The 15,957-nt window shown below is 37.4% G+C and overlaps 1 protein-coding gene and 1 pseudogene across 3 annotated transcripts; one reads left to right on the forward strand and one right to left on the reverse strand.

Moving 5' to 3' along the window:
- Positions 1 to 4,688: 4,688 nt before the first annotated feature.
- On the forward strand, positions 4,689 to 6,965 carry LOC145029296 (vacuolar protein sorting-associated protein 28 homolog 2 pseudogene; annotated as a pseudogene). The gene is made up of 2 exons (XR_013676458.1): positions 4,689 to 4,854; positions 5,744 to 6,965. The product of XR_013676458.1 is annotated as a vacuolar protein sorting-associated protein 28 homolog 2 pseudogene (transcript).
- Positions 6,966 to 8,550: 1,585 nt separating this feature from the next.
- On the reverse strand, positions 8,551 to 11,759 carry LOC145032542 (type-1 restriction enzyme mjaxp r protein (DUF668)). Of its 2 annotated transcripts, XM_078981390.1 has the most exons (3): positions 11,616 to 11,759; positions 11,103 to 11,424; positions 8,551 to 10,561 (listed from the first exon to the last, which is right to left on the reverse strand). In XM_078981390.1, the coding sequence occupies exon 3, from the start codon at positions 10,507 to 10,509 to the stop codon at positions 8,776 to 8,778; it is 1,734 nt and encodes a 577-aa protein (XP_078837516.1). In that variant the 5' UTR covers positions 10,510 to 10,561; positions 11,103 to 11,424; positions 11,616 to 11,759; the 3' UTR covers positions 8,551 to 8,775. The 2 variants fall into 2 exon arrangements, with proteins under 2 accessions (XP_078837516.1, XP_078837515.1); XM_078981389.1 differs by lacking the exon at positions 11,103 to 11,424.
- Between the last annotated feature and the right edge of the window lie 4,198 nt (positions 11,760 to 15,957).

Below are 15,957 nucleotides of genomic sequence, written 5' to 3' on the forward strand. Positions count from 1 at the left end.
ACTCTCACAATTAGGGTTAGGGTCGAGGAGGGGTTCAAGGATGAGAAGGAGGCTGACCCTAGAGGGTGTAATGTTCTTTATATAGCGTCACACTCTAAAAATTAGGGTTTAGTGACTCTGGGCGTACTCCTCGTACGTTGGGTGTATGTCTCCAATCACCCACGACCATTTAATCCATCTACGTTGGGCGTACTATTCTTCTGGCCACCTTGCATGCATGTGATATTCTTGTTACTAGTTTCCATTAGGGGCTAAATAACTTCGAAGTATCATAACTCCTTCATTCTAAGTTCATTTCCAACAAACTTTAAATCCACGAAAACGTGGCAGGAAGACCTACACTCCCATCAACACCTCCCAGCCTAAAACCTTCAGGATAAAATCCGAGACACATAAAAGACCGAATCGCCCCTACCCTTTGGCTTCCAAGACCCCAACCAAGTACTTTCAAACAGGGTGTTACATTTATGGCCGTGAAAATGGGGGTGTCACAGTTGGTATCAGAGCATTAGTTTATGCGAACTAGGAGTAAGGATTGATTTCTAGAATTAAACTTAGAATTCTAATCAATGATCGTAAGATGAATGTCTAGTATATTTTAGGTAGTACACCTAAATAGACACGAGCACTAGCTTACTTTAGGACAGATGCCTAATTTGCTTCTATGTGTTAAATGACTTATACATGCTATAGCTATAATCTGCCTTAGGATGCTATAGGATGCCTTTAGATGCCTTAGGATGTTCGGATCTATGGTCTATTGCCGACTGGATCTGGAAATTTTATGTGTTCAGATTTCTAAACGTTTGATTACGGTATTAGAACTGACATATAACTTTTCAAAGTAATAAGGAGGTTTATACATCTATCTTCCTTATCTATATTCCCGTCACTATACAATGAACGCATGCTTCGGTGTATAGAACGTCATGGTGAGGACACGTAGTGGTTTGGGAAACGATAACGAGATTTGTCATCCTGATCCCCGAGCAGTTGAGTGTGCACCTAAAGCAGTGCCAGTAGCTGAACCTGTAACAGTGGAAATGCTTAATGCTCTATTAGTTGAGCAAAGAGTGGAGATGAGGGAGAATGGGGGAGAGCCTACTACAACGGTTGTACATCGTGAGCTTGAAGAGGAGCCATTGGAAGAAGGAAACTACAGTAGAACTATTAGTCATGTTGAACCCCATGTAGTAGGGAGAAACCACCCTAATGGAGGAGGTGGAAAGGACGGTTGTAAGTATAAGGACTTCATGAATACCAAACCACCGAGTCTTTCAGGAAGCCCAACACCAGTAGAGGTTATGGATTGGATCTCTAAGATAGAATTGGTATTTGATAGTTGTGACTGCAGCGATAGACAAAAGATGATCTTCGTTGTAAGGAAACTAAAGATTGGGGTGTTGAGTTGGTGGAAGCTATTAGCTGATACGATGCCCATAGGAGAGGCTATCAAGATGTTGTGGGAGAACTTCTTGGAGCAGTTGAAGAGACAATATTGCTTAGAAACAGACATATTGGAGATAAACAATGAGTTCCAGCAGAACTTGAAATAGGGAAAATTAAGCATCACTGAGTACGTCATTGCATTTACAGAGAAGATGAAGTTATTTCCCTACTTGGTGCCCATTGAACTCTTCAATATTGAGAGGTTTGCTAACGGATTACTAGAGGAATTAGGTCGAACAGTGAAGATGGCAACCACTCTGAAGAAGGCGGAGGTTGGAGAAAAGAGGAAGTTGGAGGGATCCTCAAGACCCAATAAGAAGGGTAATTCCGCAAAGTCTAATGATTAGAAGCCTGGAAGTGACACGGCGAGGTGGTGTGAAAAGTGAAAAAAGAAGCACTTTGGAGAATACATTGAAGGAGTGACCTGTTACAAGTGTGGAAAAACAGGTCACTATTCTAATGAATGCACAACCAAGAAGGAAGTTTGCTTCAAGTATGGTGAAGAAGGACACTTCAAGAAAGACTGCCCGAAGAAGGAGGGAACTGCAAGGCCGAATGCTCTCCCAAAGGCAAGAGGGAGGGCATATTTTATGGCACTTGATGAAACAACAAGAGGGCGAGAGTTTGGAGCTTCTTGTTTAGAGTACTTGAGGGAGGGAGATAAATAATTAGGATTATCCTATATAGACTAATGAGTATGGAAAACTCAAATAAATGTTGTAATCGTTTTCAAAAAAAGAGAACGCTACGTGCCAACCATAGACTTACAATCACTATCATGCCATGATTTGTATCATGGTATTTTCTTTCCAAGTTAGGGGCTAAAACTAAGGTCTTACAAACAAGTGCCAAGAGCCACCTCCTGGTCTTCCACGTAGGTATCATAAAGACAACTAGCACCGTACATATAACTGCTAGTGTCTAGATCCTAGTTTTGCATACAACTGTCAGGGGCCACCACCTGATCTTCCTGCATAACTTAATCCAATCGAACGACATTGGTGCCTTCAACCCACGAGTATAGTGAGGAGACTCACCTTGATCGGTAAACAGATAGATCTCATACATGAGCTGTTGGTGCTAAAGTCTCTCCCATAAAACATATCTACAAACCAATCCTAAATTAGCAACTAAGGTAATATTCTACTTAAGGGTCCAAAAAGCCAATGCTAATCTCCATTTGGGCAAAAGACCATTTTTCCCTCCCTAGTCCTCAACCCCTCACATTTGACCATAGGTCGAACTGGTCAAAAGGTCAACAATCAACAAGCAGTTGACTTATGCCATGCATACTCAAAGTACGCCATGCATAGTGGTACACTATACGTAGTGAGAGTACGCCCTGCATACTTCACTGATAAGTCATTTCCATGTTTAGCTATTAATCCATAAAGGCCAACCATCTATTGCTTAGATCTGGTCCTAATAAACGTCTAGAGTGATAAAGTTCCTAACTTTATGCCTTTGAATGGCTTAAAAGAGAATAATACCAAATCTCAAGTCCAAAACAAATTCTAATGCCCAACTACTCATGAATGGAAAGATGGGAGTGACCAAGTTCCCATTTTATCACTCTACAAGCTCTAAAATGCTAGAAAATGCCATTCATGAGGTATGGAGTAGCTCATACTCATTAGACCCGATATCAAGGGACAAAAAGCTCATAAAACCCATAACAAGCTAGATTTATCTAATGAGTCATCAAGGGTTAAGCTTTATACCTTCTGGAGGATGTTGAAGAAGAGTAAAGATTGGATCTACAAGCTTTAGATTCCCTAAGCACACCTTTAATGATCTTCTTCTTCTCAAAACACACAAGGAACACTCAAATGCTTCAAAATCCTCATAAGATGGCTAGGGTTTTTAGTTGTAGGATCAAGAGGATGGAGGATGATGATAAGGAGGATCCCAAGGGGTTAAAGTCCTTAAATGGGGCTCAAAACCCTGAAATTAGGGTTTTTAATATGCGTAGTTACACCCTACGTAACATACTAAAAGCACGCCCCCACTACGCCCTGCGTAGTGCAAGGCTCCCATTTTCCAGCTCAACTTCAAACAACTATAACTTCTTCGTTTCAACTTTGTTTTCGGTGTTCTTTATATGCACGGAAAGGTATTGAAGAGCCCCACAATCATATGAAGTTACTTTTGGCTTATCACATACCAAACTAAAACCAAAATCCATAAAATAAGTCTGATCTATAACTTTCCCCTTTTACCCTTCAGTTCCAACATACAATCAAGGGATTAGATCTCACGACCAACATTATCAACCTTGAATAAGGTCCAACTTTATTTTCTCAAATCCTAAAGCCTTTTATAATCAAATTTCAATCCACAACCCCAAATTAAGAAATGACCGGAAACAGGGTGTTACACAAACAACTACCCTTAAACTTATTTTTTAAACAATGTTTTGCCATTTTGGAGAATTCAACTTTAGTCAAGCTTTGAGATGTGTAAAAGATTTATGGTTTGTGTTTTCATATTGATCCATGACCACATTAACCGGATCGATATCGCTTTCGTGTACATTGTTTATAACAAAGTTGTAAGTTCCATCGAACTCGCAACATTTTACCCTCATATCGCACCACTTTGAACATATTTCATCAAAACTTCGACTTGGACAACCCATTAAACCATAAAAACGCTTGAAACTTTTTACTTAAAAATCTCTAGAGATTAGACTATCTCCTTCTTTCGAAATCGACACTTATGTTTGTGTTAACTTCTTTTATGTCGTATGTCTGTGATCTGTATACTCTTATGCCATCCGTAATGGTCTTCACGACAACTACCTTCTTCCACCTCCACGTAACCACCACCACTCTTCCCCTTGCAACCGGGATGGTGTGCATGAGGGAATATCGTGGTCAAAGCGAGAAACAAGAGAGAGAAGGAGAAAGAAGGCAGAGAGGAAGCGTTCGTGGTCAAATGTGGCGGTGACCACAATCCTTCACAACAACGAGCAACCACGGAGGGTCAAGATGGTGTGCACGGCCATTGTTTATGGCTACATCGACCCGCCTCGTGCTCAGTATACCGGAAGGTGTTACAATGATATATTGACTTTCACCCAAAATTCCCAATCCTAACCCATCACAAATGACTGAAAAGACTATCAACCAAAATATATCAGTTATTGACGCCATCAACCGTGTTCAATGAAACGTTGTCACCCACAAACTATAAAATCTCGACGAATTTCGGCAAAATTAGAATTCAGAATTGCGTTACGTGACTAGTTGAAGTGACAAAACTGTAAAATTAGATTCCATTCATCAAAGCCTACGTTTCACCATTGATATATCATACAAGAAGGGTGCGTCGAAGGAACTGAATTACATTCTTAAGAAAATACCAGTTCGCCAGTCGCCTCATCTTTCTCCGCCCTTCAATCAGGTAGGTAACATCTCTGTCTTTCTCCTTCGATTTGTATAAAGCCGTCTGTCATCATTGATTTTTGAGCTTCCTTCGTTCGATGATGAAAACTGCATAAGATCAATGATTAAACCCTAGTTTCATGTGTGATTTGCTGATGATTTTTTACCACTATGTAACCCTAGTTCCATCTAAGATTTGGGGTGATCTTTTGGCTGACAATTTCAAACTGCTCTGCCCGTTCACTCAATCCCACCTTCTGTTTTTAATCGGGAACTTGATATCTTATTCATCTCAATTTTCTTTTTGCAAACTTCTTAGGTTCCGTTTGGAATTAAGAATCAGTAGTCGCTTCGTATCTCTTATGTTAGTTGTTTACGAAGATACTCGTGAAGATTTTACTTGATTATGCTTTCTCATCCACGTTTCTTTTTCGTTCAGTTTTTTTTACCCCTTTTCGTGAGAATTCTGCATATTCATTACCCTCTTTTGGCATCCAATCGGATTTATGTTTCGGGATTCTAGGCATTCTGCTTTACATCTTAGTTTCTGGGGATTTTTTTTGCTCTTTCCTGCATGTAGTTGTCTCTATTGTTTATCAGGTTCATTGTTCAGATTTGGACACTGGTATTCTTGTTTGACCCATATATTTCCTTGTACTATACATGCTTCCACTTTATTTTGCTTTCATATTTAGATCAGCTGCTGTGAAACATTCTTAAATGTTAGAAATGGTTTATCTAACATTATCTTGAGCATTATGTGTCTATTACCTCCGACTTAAGTTCCTTATATTTCAACCTTGCTCAGTGTTAAGCTTAAGTAACCTTCAAGTAAAAAAGTTCAGTTACATTGTTCCTTTTTCACTTATTCATATGCTAATTTCAAATCAGTTAATCATTTTCCATAGATGGAAGTGAAACTATGGAATGACAAACGTGAGAGAGAAATGTACGAAAATTTTGCTGAACTTTATGCGATCATCAAAGCCACAGAAAAACTCGAAAAAGCATACGTTCGCGATATAATCCCATCAACCGAATACGAACTCGAATGCCAAAAACTCATTGCACATTTCAAAACACTTTCATCAACACTAAAAGACACTGTACCCAATATCGAAAGATTCCACAACACTTACAAAATGGACTGCCCTGCTGCCATGAACCGCCTCATAACCTCCGGCGTCCCCGCCACGGTGGAGCACAGGGCGGCAACCACCGCCTCCGGTGGAACCTCGGCTGCTTTTGTGGCGGAATGCGTGCAGAATTTTATCACTGCGATGGATTCTTTGAAGTTGAATATGGTGGCTGTTGGTCAAGTTTTTCCTTTGCTTTCTGATTTGTTGGGGTCGTTGAACAAATTGTCGATTTTGCCCCCGGATTTTGAAGGGAAGGTCAAGATGAAGGAGTGGCTTGGGAGGTTGGCCAAAATGGGGGCGGCTGATGAGTTGACTGAGCAGCAGTCCAGGCAACTGCATTTTGACTTGGAGTCTTCCTATAATTCTTGCATGGCTGCATTGCCTACTGATGGGACATGATTTTCACTCATGAAATTTTCTAAATCCTTGTTTTTTACTTCACACTTTTTACCAATATACTTTATTTTTTACCCATGAGTAAAAAATAAATTACATTGCTATTATGGGTAAAGAAATATAAGTATGTTGGTATTATGGGTATAAAATATAAGTTCGTTGCCTATATTTGTAAAAAGAGTAGTCAATTGCTATTCCTTGCAATTTTCCCTTTCAATTTTAAGTCATTAAGACAGATCGTTTAATTAGAAAAACTCATAATTTTTTCATGGCAATAGGTGCATGAAGTCTAGTGTGAATTTGGAAGACTTGGGACTAGAAGCTTAATTTAGTTGTGTTTGTAAGTATTCTTTAAGTATATATAGAACCATATAATATAATGTGTTTGTTTTCCTGCTTTTTTTTATCCAAGGATGTTTTTGAATCCGATTGTTTGTAAGGTAAGGTAAGATGTTTTGTAAATTGTTGAAGATTTTTAACATTGTTTGATGTTAAATTTAGTATTTAATAGGCAGAGAGAAGTTGAGGGTAAAGATTATGGACCTGTTTTTTCGTGTAACTACATATGAAAGTTACACAAATTTTGAACAAAGTGTATTATTTACTTAATAAATACATAATGGTAGTTGGTTAAAACTTTTTATGTTTATGTTTAATTTAGACTTAATAGACTTAACATAGATGATTTAGTTGGTGTATGAATACCAAGTGTCTTAAAAAAAGATATGACAAACCGCATCTTTTTATTTAAGAACAACTTAGGCTAAAGGGTGTGGCTGCGGTTTGGGGCCGCGGTTTGTGCCACCTCAGCCGCGCACACCGCCCCCAGGCCGCGGTTCTCTGCGGTTTTGGCCGCAGTGCGGTAGTCCATGGCCGCACTCCTTTTTCTCTTTTCTCCTATTTACTTGCACTCTCTCTCTCTCCTCACAACCAATTATCTTCTTTCTTTTCTTTTTTCTTTCTCTCTCCTAACCTTTTTCCCACTCCCTCATTACGGTTTCTAGTTGATGAAATAAAAACAAATCTGAGTTGACATCTACGTGGCATAGGAGGGAGTGCGGTTTCGGTGGCACCACTCCCTCCAGCCTTATACTTTTTTTTTTTTTTTTTTTTTTTTACAATTGTGTATTAACTTACAATGGGGTGAAAATATTTGGATCAATTTATGCAGTACCAATATACGATAAAACTAAAAATCTCACTTTTGGTTACCCATACAAGTTGTAAAAGTTAGTTACCCATACAAATTATTATCCCTAAACAACCTCACCTTTAAAACGTTATAAAACTGAAAAGTGCACCCTTTTGAGGAATGGGCCCTGCATTAATTTTGATACCCCTACTCCCAGATAAAGGCAGGAGTTTGATAATTGTTTAATAATAACAACAAAAAGTAATAGAAATGAAAAGTTATATCAACTAAAGTATAAATGAAAAATAAATAGGTAAAAAGTGTAAGAAACATGTCACATGAGTACCTTGCAACTTGGCCTTTTTCCAACACTACCCCGTATATAAAAATATAAATACTACAGTATTACATAATTTAGTAATAAGGCTAATCATAAAATTTACTAAGTTTGATTAAAAAAAATCAACCATTACAAAAGGGACATATGTAATTTGGAATAATCAGCCCACACTAACACTAATATTACTAGTTCATTTGGTGGTCGAGCCCAAGCGTGTCCACAAAACTGCTACGTGTACAGTCACTACGATGGTTATTTGATCTATTGTTTCTTTAATTGGAATTCTGAGGTGAAGTGTTAGTTTGAGAATGGTCGTGTACGAGGTATGATCCGAATGGGTTCCTGAAACATGACGATATTGAGAGGGATGTTATTTTTCGTGAAGTAACGTAGATCGATCTTGGAGACACGATGGAAGTGGGTCCTTATGGCAATTTTGTCAAACTTATGTTGGAAGACAGTTTTAATGTGTAGTCTGTGTATTTAATAAACTAAAGTAAATGGAATAAAAGGATACGAAAAACAATGAAAAAACTCAGTCGGTGCTTGTAACTAAAAAGTAAAAAATGTTTGTTGACGAAAAAGCTTTCACCATATGAAATAAGCGATTTCAAACCCAAAAAGCTTTTGAAAAGACTTTTCATTACTTTCAGTATTCAAGAACTTGTAACTTGTACAAAAAAAAAAAAGCTTTGATAGTTTGAAATCTCACTCGAAACATTTTATATTTTATAAGGAAAACTCTTATAGGGTAGGGTAATAAATCCACATCATTAAAATCGTTTTCACCATTAGCTATACATCTACAATCAGGCATCCATCCATCAGTTCCAAATTCCATGCCAAAACCTCAACGCTCAGTCATCAACAATTGCCTTGAGGAAACAGAGCATCTTGAAACACCCTTTATATCATTGATACGCTGCTTGCTAATTAACTCACTGAGTTCACAACAGACTCATCAATCAACCCACCACTCTCACATTCCATCATAGCTTTTGCATTCACTTCTCTCCCAAACCTCCATATATAATTCAACCCAACAAGAAGCTCAGTAATCGTCAATTCCGTCTTTTCCTGATTCGCATAATGAAGAGTCTGTACAAGAAGCATATTCGTCTTGGAAAGCAGATTCTGGTGTTCAAAACTCCTTTCCGATTGCCATCTTATCATGTTATGTGCAAGCGGAGACAACCATTCCAGAGTTCCAGACATCGCCTCATTCCATTCCTCCGCAAGACCCATATCGTATTCCGACGATGCCAGGCTCTTGGCATACGGTTTTAACCTCACTCTAAGAGCACTCCTAACATTTTTTGGCAGCATATTATACAAATCATCTCTCGCATCATGCCCAATCAAATGAGGGGAAGCCACAAGTTTCTCAAGAACAATAATAACATTAGCATAATGCAAAGCTAAAGCAGCAGCACCAAGTGTTTCTGGTGGAGCTTCAAAGACTTTGTGTTTGGGGACACAGTTTGGTAATTGGAATTCCATTTCGGATTCTTTGATTGTTTGTGGGGTCGTGGAACAGGTGGCGTTTGGATTTATATAACAGTGCTTCACCGGAGAACCGTTTCCGGCGAGCATACAGCCTTTGAAAGGTCCGGTGGTGCTGAAACGATGTGGTGTCGGGCTCTTTCCGTTCCATAGTTTGATTCCGGTTTTGGACATGCGAGCTAGCGGGCCGGATTTTGATGTTGACTTTATAGGACCAGAATACGTTATGTTTTTGCGCTTGATGGGACCGGAAACCGTGGTTGAATTCCCAAGTGGACCGGAATAGAAATTGTTTGGATTGTTGGTTCTTGATATCGGGCCGGATCTTGATATTATGCTTCCTAAAGTGATGCGATTCTCGGATGGGTGAATGGAAGATTGAAGTAATGTGGATACCGATTGACTTCTATACATATGATCGGAAACGAAATCGGAATCGGAATCGGAATCAGATTCCAGAGGTAATACGTGGTTCATTCCGAAAACAAACCCGATTCGATTGAAGATAGTGAAGATGGATCTTGCGAGAAGGACAACCACATAGTCATGACTCCTGTTCCATAAAGATAACTCTTTTAGTCGTTTGACTTCTTGCTGTTTCCATGCTAATTTCTTCATATATTCCACCAAAGTTATGCTATCTTGTTCTTCATTGCTCTTCATTCTCCTTAAAATTTGTTCAAGCTCTGTGAGGGTTTCCATTTCTTGATACAAATTTGCGTTGATTAAAATAAACTTCTCCATCTTTTTGACTTTCTTGTTCATCTTTTTCCAGGTCAACTGCCACTGGTACTGGTCAACGCCTGACTTGATTAAATCATCGTATGCACGCTCGAAGCATTTTAAAAGAGGGTCATTGCATCTTTTTGCCAGACGTGTGACTACTCTTGCAACACAGTCCAAATTATGTAGCATTTCTGCACATATCAAATCTACTATGTAATCATCGTTTTCTGATACAAGTTTCTTGATACCCACTGAGTTATTGATTTCTTCCCTTAATTTTGCAACTTGTTTATCACTAAGAGAATGCCATTGATGAACCAGCTTTGATAGTAAGCTTGCTACTTCAAAAGCTAATACTCCAATCTGGACCTTTTCTTGACCATGGTCGTGTTTTCTTGAAGACTTTAGTAGACCACGAAACCATGATTCAACCACCATCACTTATTTGAAGCGGATGAGATGAGCCCACCAGCAAGCACTTCTCTTAATTCTGAATTTAAAATGAAAAGATAATCATACAACAAGATAGTGATTAAAGTGTAATCGAATATACGTAACTACTTTGAGAAGTGGAAAAGTCAAACATGGATTCTCCCATTTCTGGAATGGAATGACAATGACAATGACCTGACTTGTTTCCATGACAATAAATATCACGATTGATCCTCCCTTTTTTCATAGAAAAGTTACATCAAACAATTTATGCCAAAGATGGGAATACGATGAATAAGATTTATAATAGCATTCATTTACAATCACGGTAAACATCTAAAACAAACTATCACTGTATCACATGCGTTGATTGATTAAACATGCCCTACTTGCCCAACCACCAGCAAAAATTAACCCTACTGCAACCAGAAAGTAGATTTCAGAGGCAAATCTAAACAAAATTTGCAAACTGATCTCATTGTTTCCCCCACTGTGAGTCTATGATGGTGGTTTCAACGCTCCAATTCCTTCCGGAAATCAGAGGTTAATAGTAGATCAGCTTGATTTTGAGCTAAATCGATATTAAATCTGATTCTAACCTGCTAAACGCTACCTAATTCTACATTTTGGAAAGCCGATTCCGTGAAATAGAATCAAATTGAAGTGAAATTCTCTAATTTCGATCAAAACGAACTCCAATCTCGACTCTAACGTCTCAAAGACTGCCTACAGTATTCTTTGGAACTCCGATTTCGTGACTCCGAGCCGAAATTCAATCAAAATCAGTTTCATCTTTCAACTAAACGAACTTCCGTTCTGATTCTAAGCTTCGAAACGTACAATCGAGCTCAAATCCAAGCAAAATCAGTTCAGGTTCGGACTAACCAAACTCCGATTTAGAATCTACACTCCCAAACGCAACTGACATCAACAACAGACTAAATCAAACCACTAGAAGCAGTAAATCAACATAAAAACCAAACCCTAGACCACCAATTCAAAGAGGTAATATACACAGGTATAAAGTAAGCTGAAATAAAACATCATGAAATATCGAAGAATCAAGTGGAATCCATTTGCCAGAAGAATAAAGGAGGAGAAAGAATACCCACCGATTCTATCAGTAGAAGAAGAGTGGAATCTTCTTCATAGCACCAACTTCAAGGTCTTGATATGAGAGAGAGAGAGAGAGAGAGAGAGAGAGAGAGAGAGAGAGCATATGATGGACACAGTAGTCACATGGTCGAGAAACCGAGTGAACTTGAAAAGGAGAAGTATAATTGAAAAGAATTTGCTTTGTGTCCTTTTTGATTTGTCAAGTGTGCTTTTTATGCCCTAATGAATTGATTTACCTTAAAAAGTCCCTTGCTTTTCTTGAATTATGTCTTTATTCTTTATAGTTCAAAAGAAAACAAAACATACAATATAAACAAAAATATGCATTATTCATACATTTATAGTTTCACGAGTATATTATTTTTATTGTTTTTGTTTTTCATTATTATATATCTATTTGACCCTATAAAAATAATTTATCTTTAGTTGCTACAAATTCATTTAACATTCTCATGTCAACATATATTTGAATCTCCATGTTAATATGTATATATTTATGTGTGTAAATGATTTATATGAGTTGTGGTTCACAATTCCATTTGAATATGGTTTTAAAATTGTGAGTAACTGTTCAAACATTTGTTTTGCATCAAAAATATTGTGTAATAAATGATATTTTTACTATTATAACAATAAGAGGAAGCTATATTTGTTTTGCATTTGAACCTACGAGTAATATATATTGTTGATAGCATCAAAAAAGTTGTTTGCTTTGCATATCTTGTTATTGCTAAAAAATAAATATATATTTTTAAAGGTCATAAGTTACAAATGAAAATGATTTAGAGGAATCATTTACAATGACCAAATAAACAAATCTCAAAATATTTTATAATGACAATGTATGAAACTAAACTAAAATTGAATTGACAGTTTTGATAAAACTTGGAAGTATAGGGATGTAAATGAAACCTGAGAGAAATAAAATAATAAATGGTGGTATATATCAACTAAACATAATAAATGCAAATGAGATACAAACACAAAAACACCTCACTATCGTGTAAAGGACCACACGTAGACCTGAGTCACATTTACCATTTTAACCTTCCACGGCGGCGCTACACGTCACCCCGACGGGACAAAACCATACCCTGCCCCACCCAAACCTACCGCCACCGGAATTTGGCGCAGCCCATCTTTTATTTATGTCCCTTTCACCGGATTCCCCCAAACCCCAGCAAATTTCACATTTTCACGGCTTCAAGAACTTTTTCTCATTCGTGGGTCCATTGTATTATTATTATTTATTATTATTTTATTTAACTACCAAGACCCCTAAAAATTGTAACAAATTATAAAAGAAATAACAAAAATCAATTTATGTAATAAATGGATTTTGAGTTTTGCATCTTATTATAAATCCAATTAAACGATCGAAACACTACCTTATCCAAGAATATTTGTTCAAGTTTTTCACCTGAAAAAGTAAAAAGTTTCCGGATTTTAAGGTGATATTTGGTTAATGAATGAAATCTTTCAAAATTATAATGTGTTTATTTTGACATGAAATGAAAATTGTATTTTGTTTGGTTTACAGATCTGTCAAATAAAATATAAAGTATTAACCAAAATATATTTTTATGATTTTCTATAACTTATTAATTTTTTAAAATGATAAAATTTTCATTTATTAAACATTTATCCGCTCAAAATGATGTGTGCTACCTTGTGAGTGTGTGTAAGTGTATGTGTGGTGGTGGGCATTGGTATTCGAATAGGAATGGTGTGGCGTCGGTGTTGGCGTTGTTAGGGTGGGGTTTTTGGTATGTGTCTTTGTACCAGTGTAGGTCTGAGGCGGGTGCTTAGGTGTTGGTGTAGTTGGGGTGAGGGTAGGTGTAACATCTTTGTTTTCTCTCTAAGCATTAATAAGATGATATACTTGTAACAGTCAACAATCGTAACCTTTATATAAAGTAAATAAAGAGAATTATTGAGTATAATGTGTTTTATGTGTAGTTATATATAGTATATGTGCTTAAGCCTTAAAGTGATATAATAAAATAAGAATAAAATATGTGTCTTAAATATAATAATAATTAGGCCGAATGACCTTGATGAAAATCAAAGTAGTTGTGATGAGGATTCCAGGGGTATACGGAACACTCAAATCGAAATTAGAACGAAGAAGTTATGGTCGCTTAAAGTTTCACGTTCTACCCTATACGACAACATGCGTCGTAAAAAGTGAAATTTAGATAGGTTGTTTTATTAGTTTGAGTAGTCTAAACAAAAGTTGTAGTAATCGTAAAACCAATAGCATGCATATGGAGAACGTCTAAATCTGATTTCATATGAAGAATTTATGATTTTTCGAAGTTTCAACACAACAGTACGGACATAGAAATTGAATTTTAGATTGGTTGATTGTTAGCCAAGACAATCTAAACAAGAGTTGAAGATCTTGTTAATAGGAGCCCAATGATATAAAGAAAGTCGAAAATGGAGTCCGTATGTAAAAGTTATGAATTTTACACGGTCATTAGCAGTGTAATCTTTGAAGACTGTTAAATTTAAAATCGGATGAGAATTTGCCAACGGGATCTAAATGAAAATTATAGTACTCAGAAATACTTGCGCGTGAATATAGAGAACGTTAAAAACAAAGCTCGTATAGCCGAGATATGAATTTTTGAAGTTTTGTCCTCACCTACTCGTTTTGTCACGTCGCTCCATTAGCTGATTGATACGTGTCCATTTCCGGGAGGTACCCTTGCCGACCAAGCTTGAACACAGCGGGCGCCCTGTCTATGAGTGGCGCGTCTGCCCTAAAATCAACTTATAAATTCAGATCTCTTGTCCATTCTTCCTCCACACCTCCTGTAAGCAATCTCTCTCGATTCTCTCCACATTAGCCCAACTTTTCTTAGTATTTAGGGTATTTTGGCGAAGCCTTGAGGCCCCTGAGAGCACGCAATCTAGTAGCTAGCAGGCCGGAGTTGTAATTTCCATAATTTTGTCTAGAAAACATTTGCAAATTGAATTACACTCAACCTTATTTTAATGTAATTGTAACGTCTCGATTTTCAACCCAAATTTTTTATTTTTATTTATTAATATATCATAGTATAATTACATTTAGCGGAAACATGTTGTGAATGCGCGTGTGTACAGTCGAACCTTGACCTTCTCACGAACCAACGAACAGCCTGAAAAACATTTATAACAACTAGGTAAGCGCTACGCATAGTGAGTTCTCCAAGTTACCATATACCACAATACATATAAATGTGTAAAGCCCCGTTCCTGGTACATAATTATTTAATGATTCAAGTATTTATTTTGAGCTACTCGACGAGTTGGTAGCCCTAACTCGTCGAGTAGATGCTAGAAAGGATGCGGAATTTAAAAAGTCTACTCAACGAGTCTAAGCACGCACTCAATGAATAGGTCTGCCAGGAGGAAACCCTATTTTCGGGGTTTTGCATCCTATTTAAACCACTTAAACCCCCTTTGGGCCTCCCTTACCAGCCTCCCTATCCTCCAGAAACCCTAATCTGATTGAGAGATTCACCCTTGAGATTTTGAGTGTGTTTTTGTGTTTTGGAGATAGTTAGAAGAGCTTGGGGCTAGCAAGCTTGTGGAAGAAGACCATGGACTTAAACCGGGATTTTTAGGGTTTCCAACTTTTGTTGACTATTTGAAAGTTTGTATAGGGTATTTGATGGAATTTTGTTGTCATTGAATAAACACCATACACGTTTTAGCTACAATGTCTTTCTTTGTTAAGTGTTTGCAATGTATTAGAATTCCTAGTTGTGACATGCCAGCATGTGGGAACATGACTTTTCACATCATCCACCTCTCACCCTTACCGCATGGTCTATATCACCTCTCAACTCATCATCCAACTCATATTTCATATACCCATGTTTTACCTAAAATATTATGTAAATATAAATACATATACACTTTAAATCATATAAAACTTGTATAAAATCATTCATATAGCATAGATAGCAAGTATACATATAATATGCACACATAACACGTAGTTTATATAAAATACTTCATATCTATGTGTAAGATGAAAGGGACCATGCACTCACTTGAAAAGGCGGTGACTCGGCACTCGGACGACACTTCGTTTACTTTAAACAACTCTTTTGACAAAACCTAGCATCATTACCACTAGGGTTTAGTCTAATGTTCGACTAGACTAATTAATAGTCTAACTATTATTACTATTATATAAACGTTAACACAATACTTTTCACCCACTGTGTACAGGACAGGGGCCAGACTTGGAACACCGGAGGGCAGGATCATTTTGGCATATAGCACTTCTAAAATCCAGCAACCCAAGCGGTCCTTCAAACCAGGTTCCCCGTACCGCGA

This window comes from Lactuca saligna, chromosome 2, assembly GCF_052625555.1.
Source record: "Lactuca saligna cultivar CGN05327 chromosome 2, ASM5262555v1, whole genome shotgun sequence".
Classification (NCBI taxonomy): domain Eukaryota; kingdom Viridiplantae; phylum Streptophyta; class Magnoliopsida; order Asterales; family Asteraceae; genus Lactuca; species Lactuca saligna.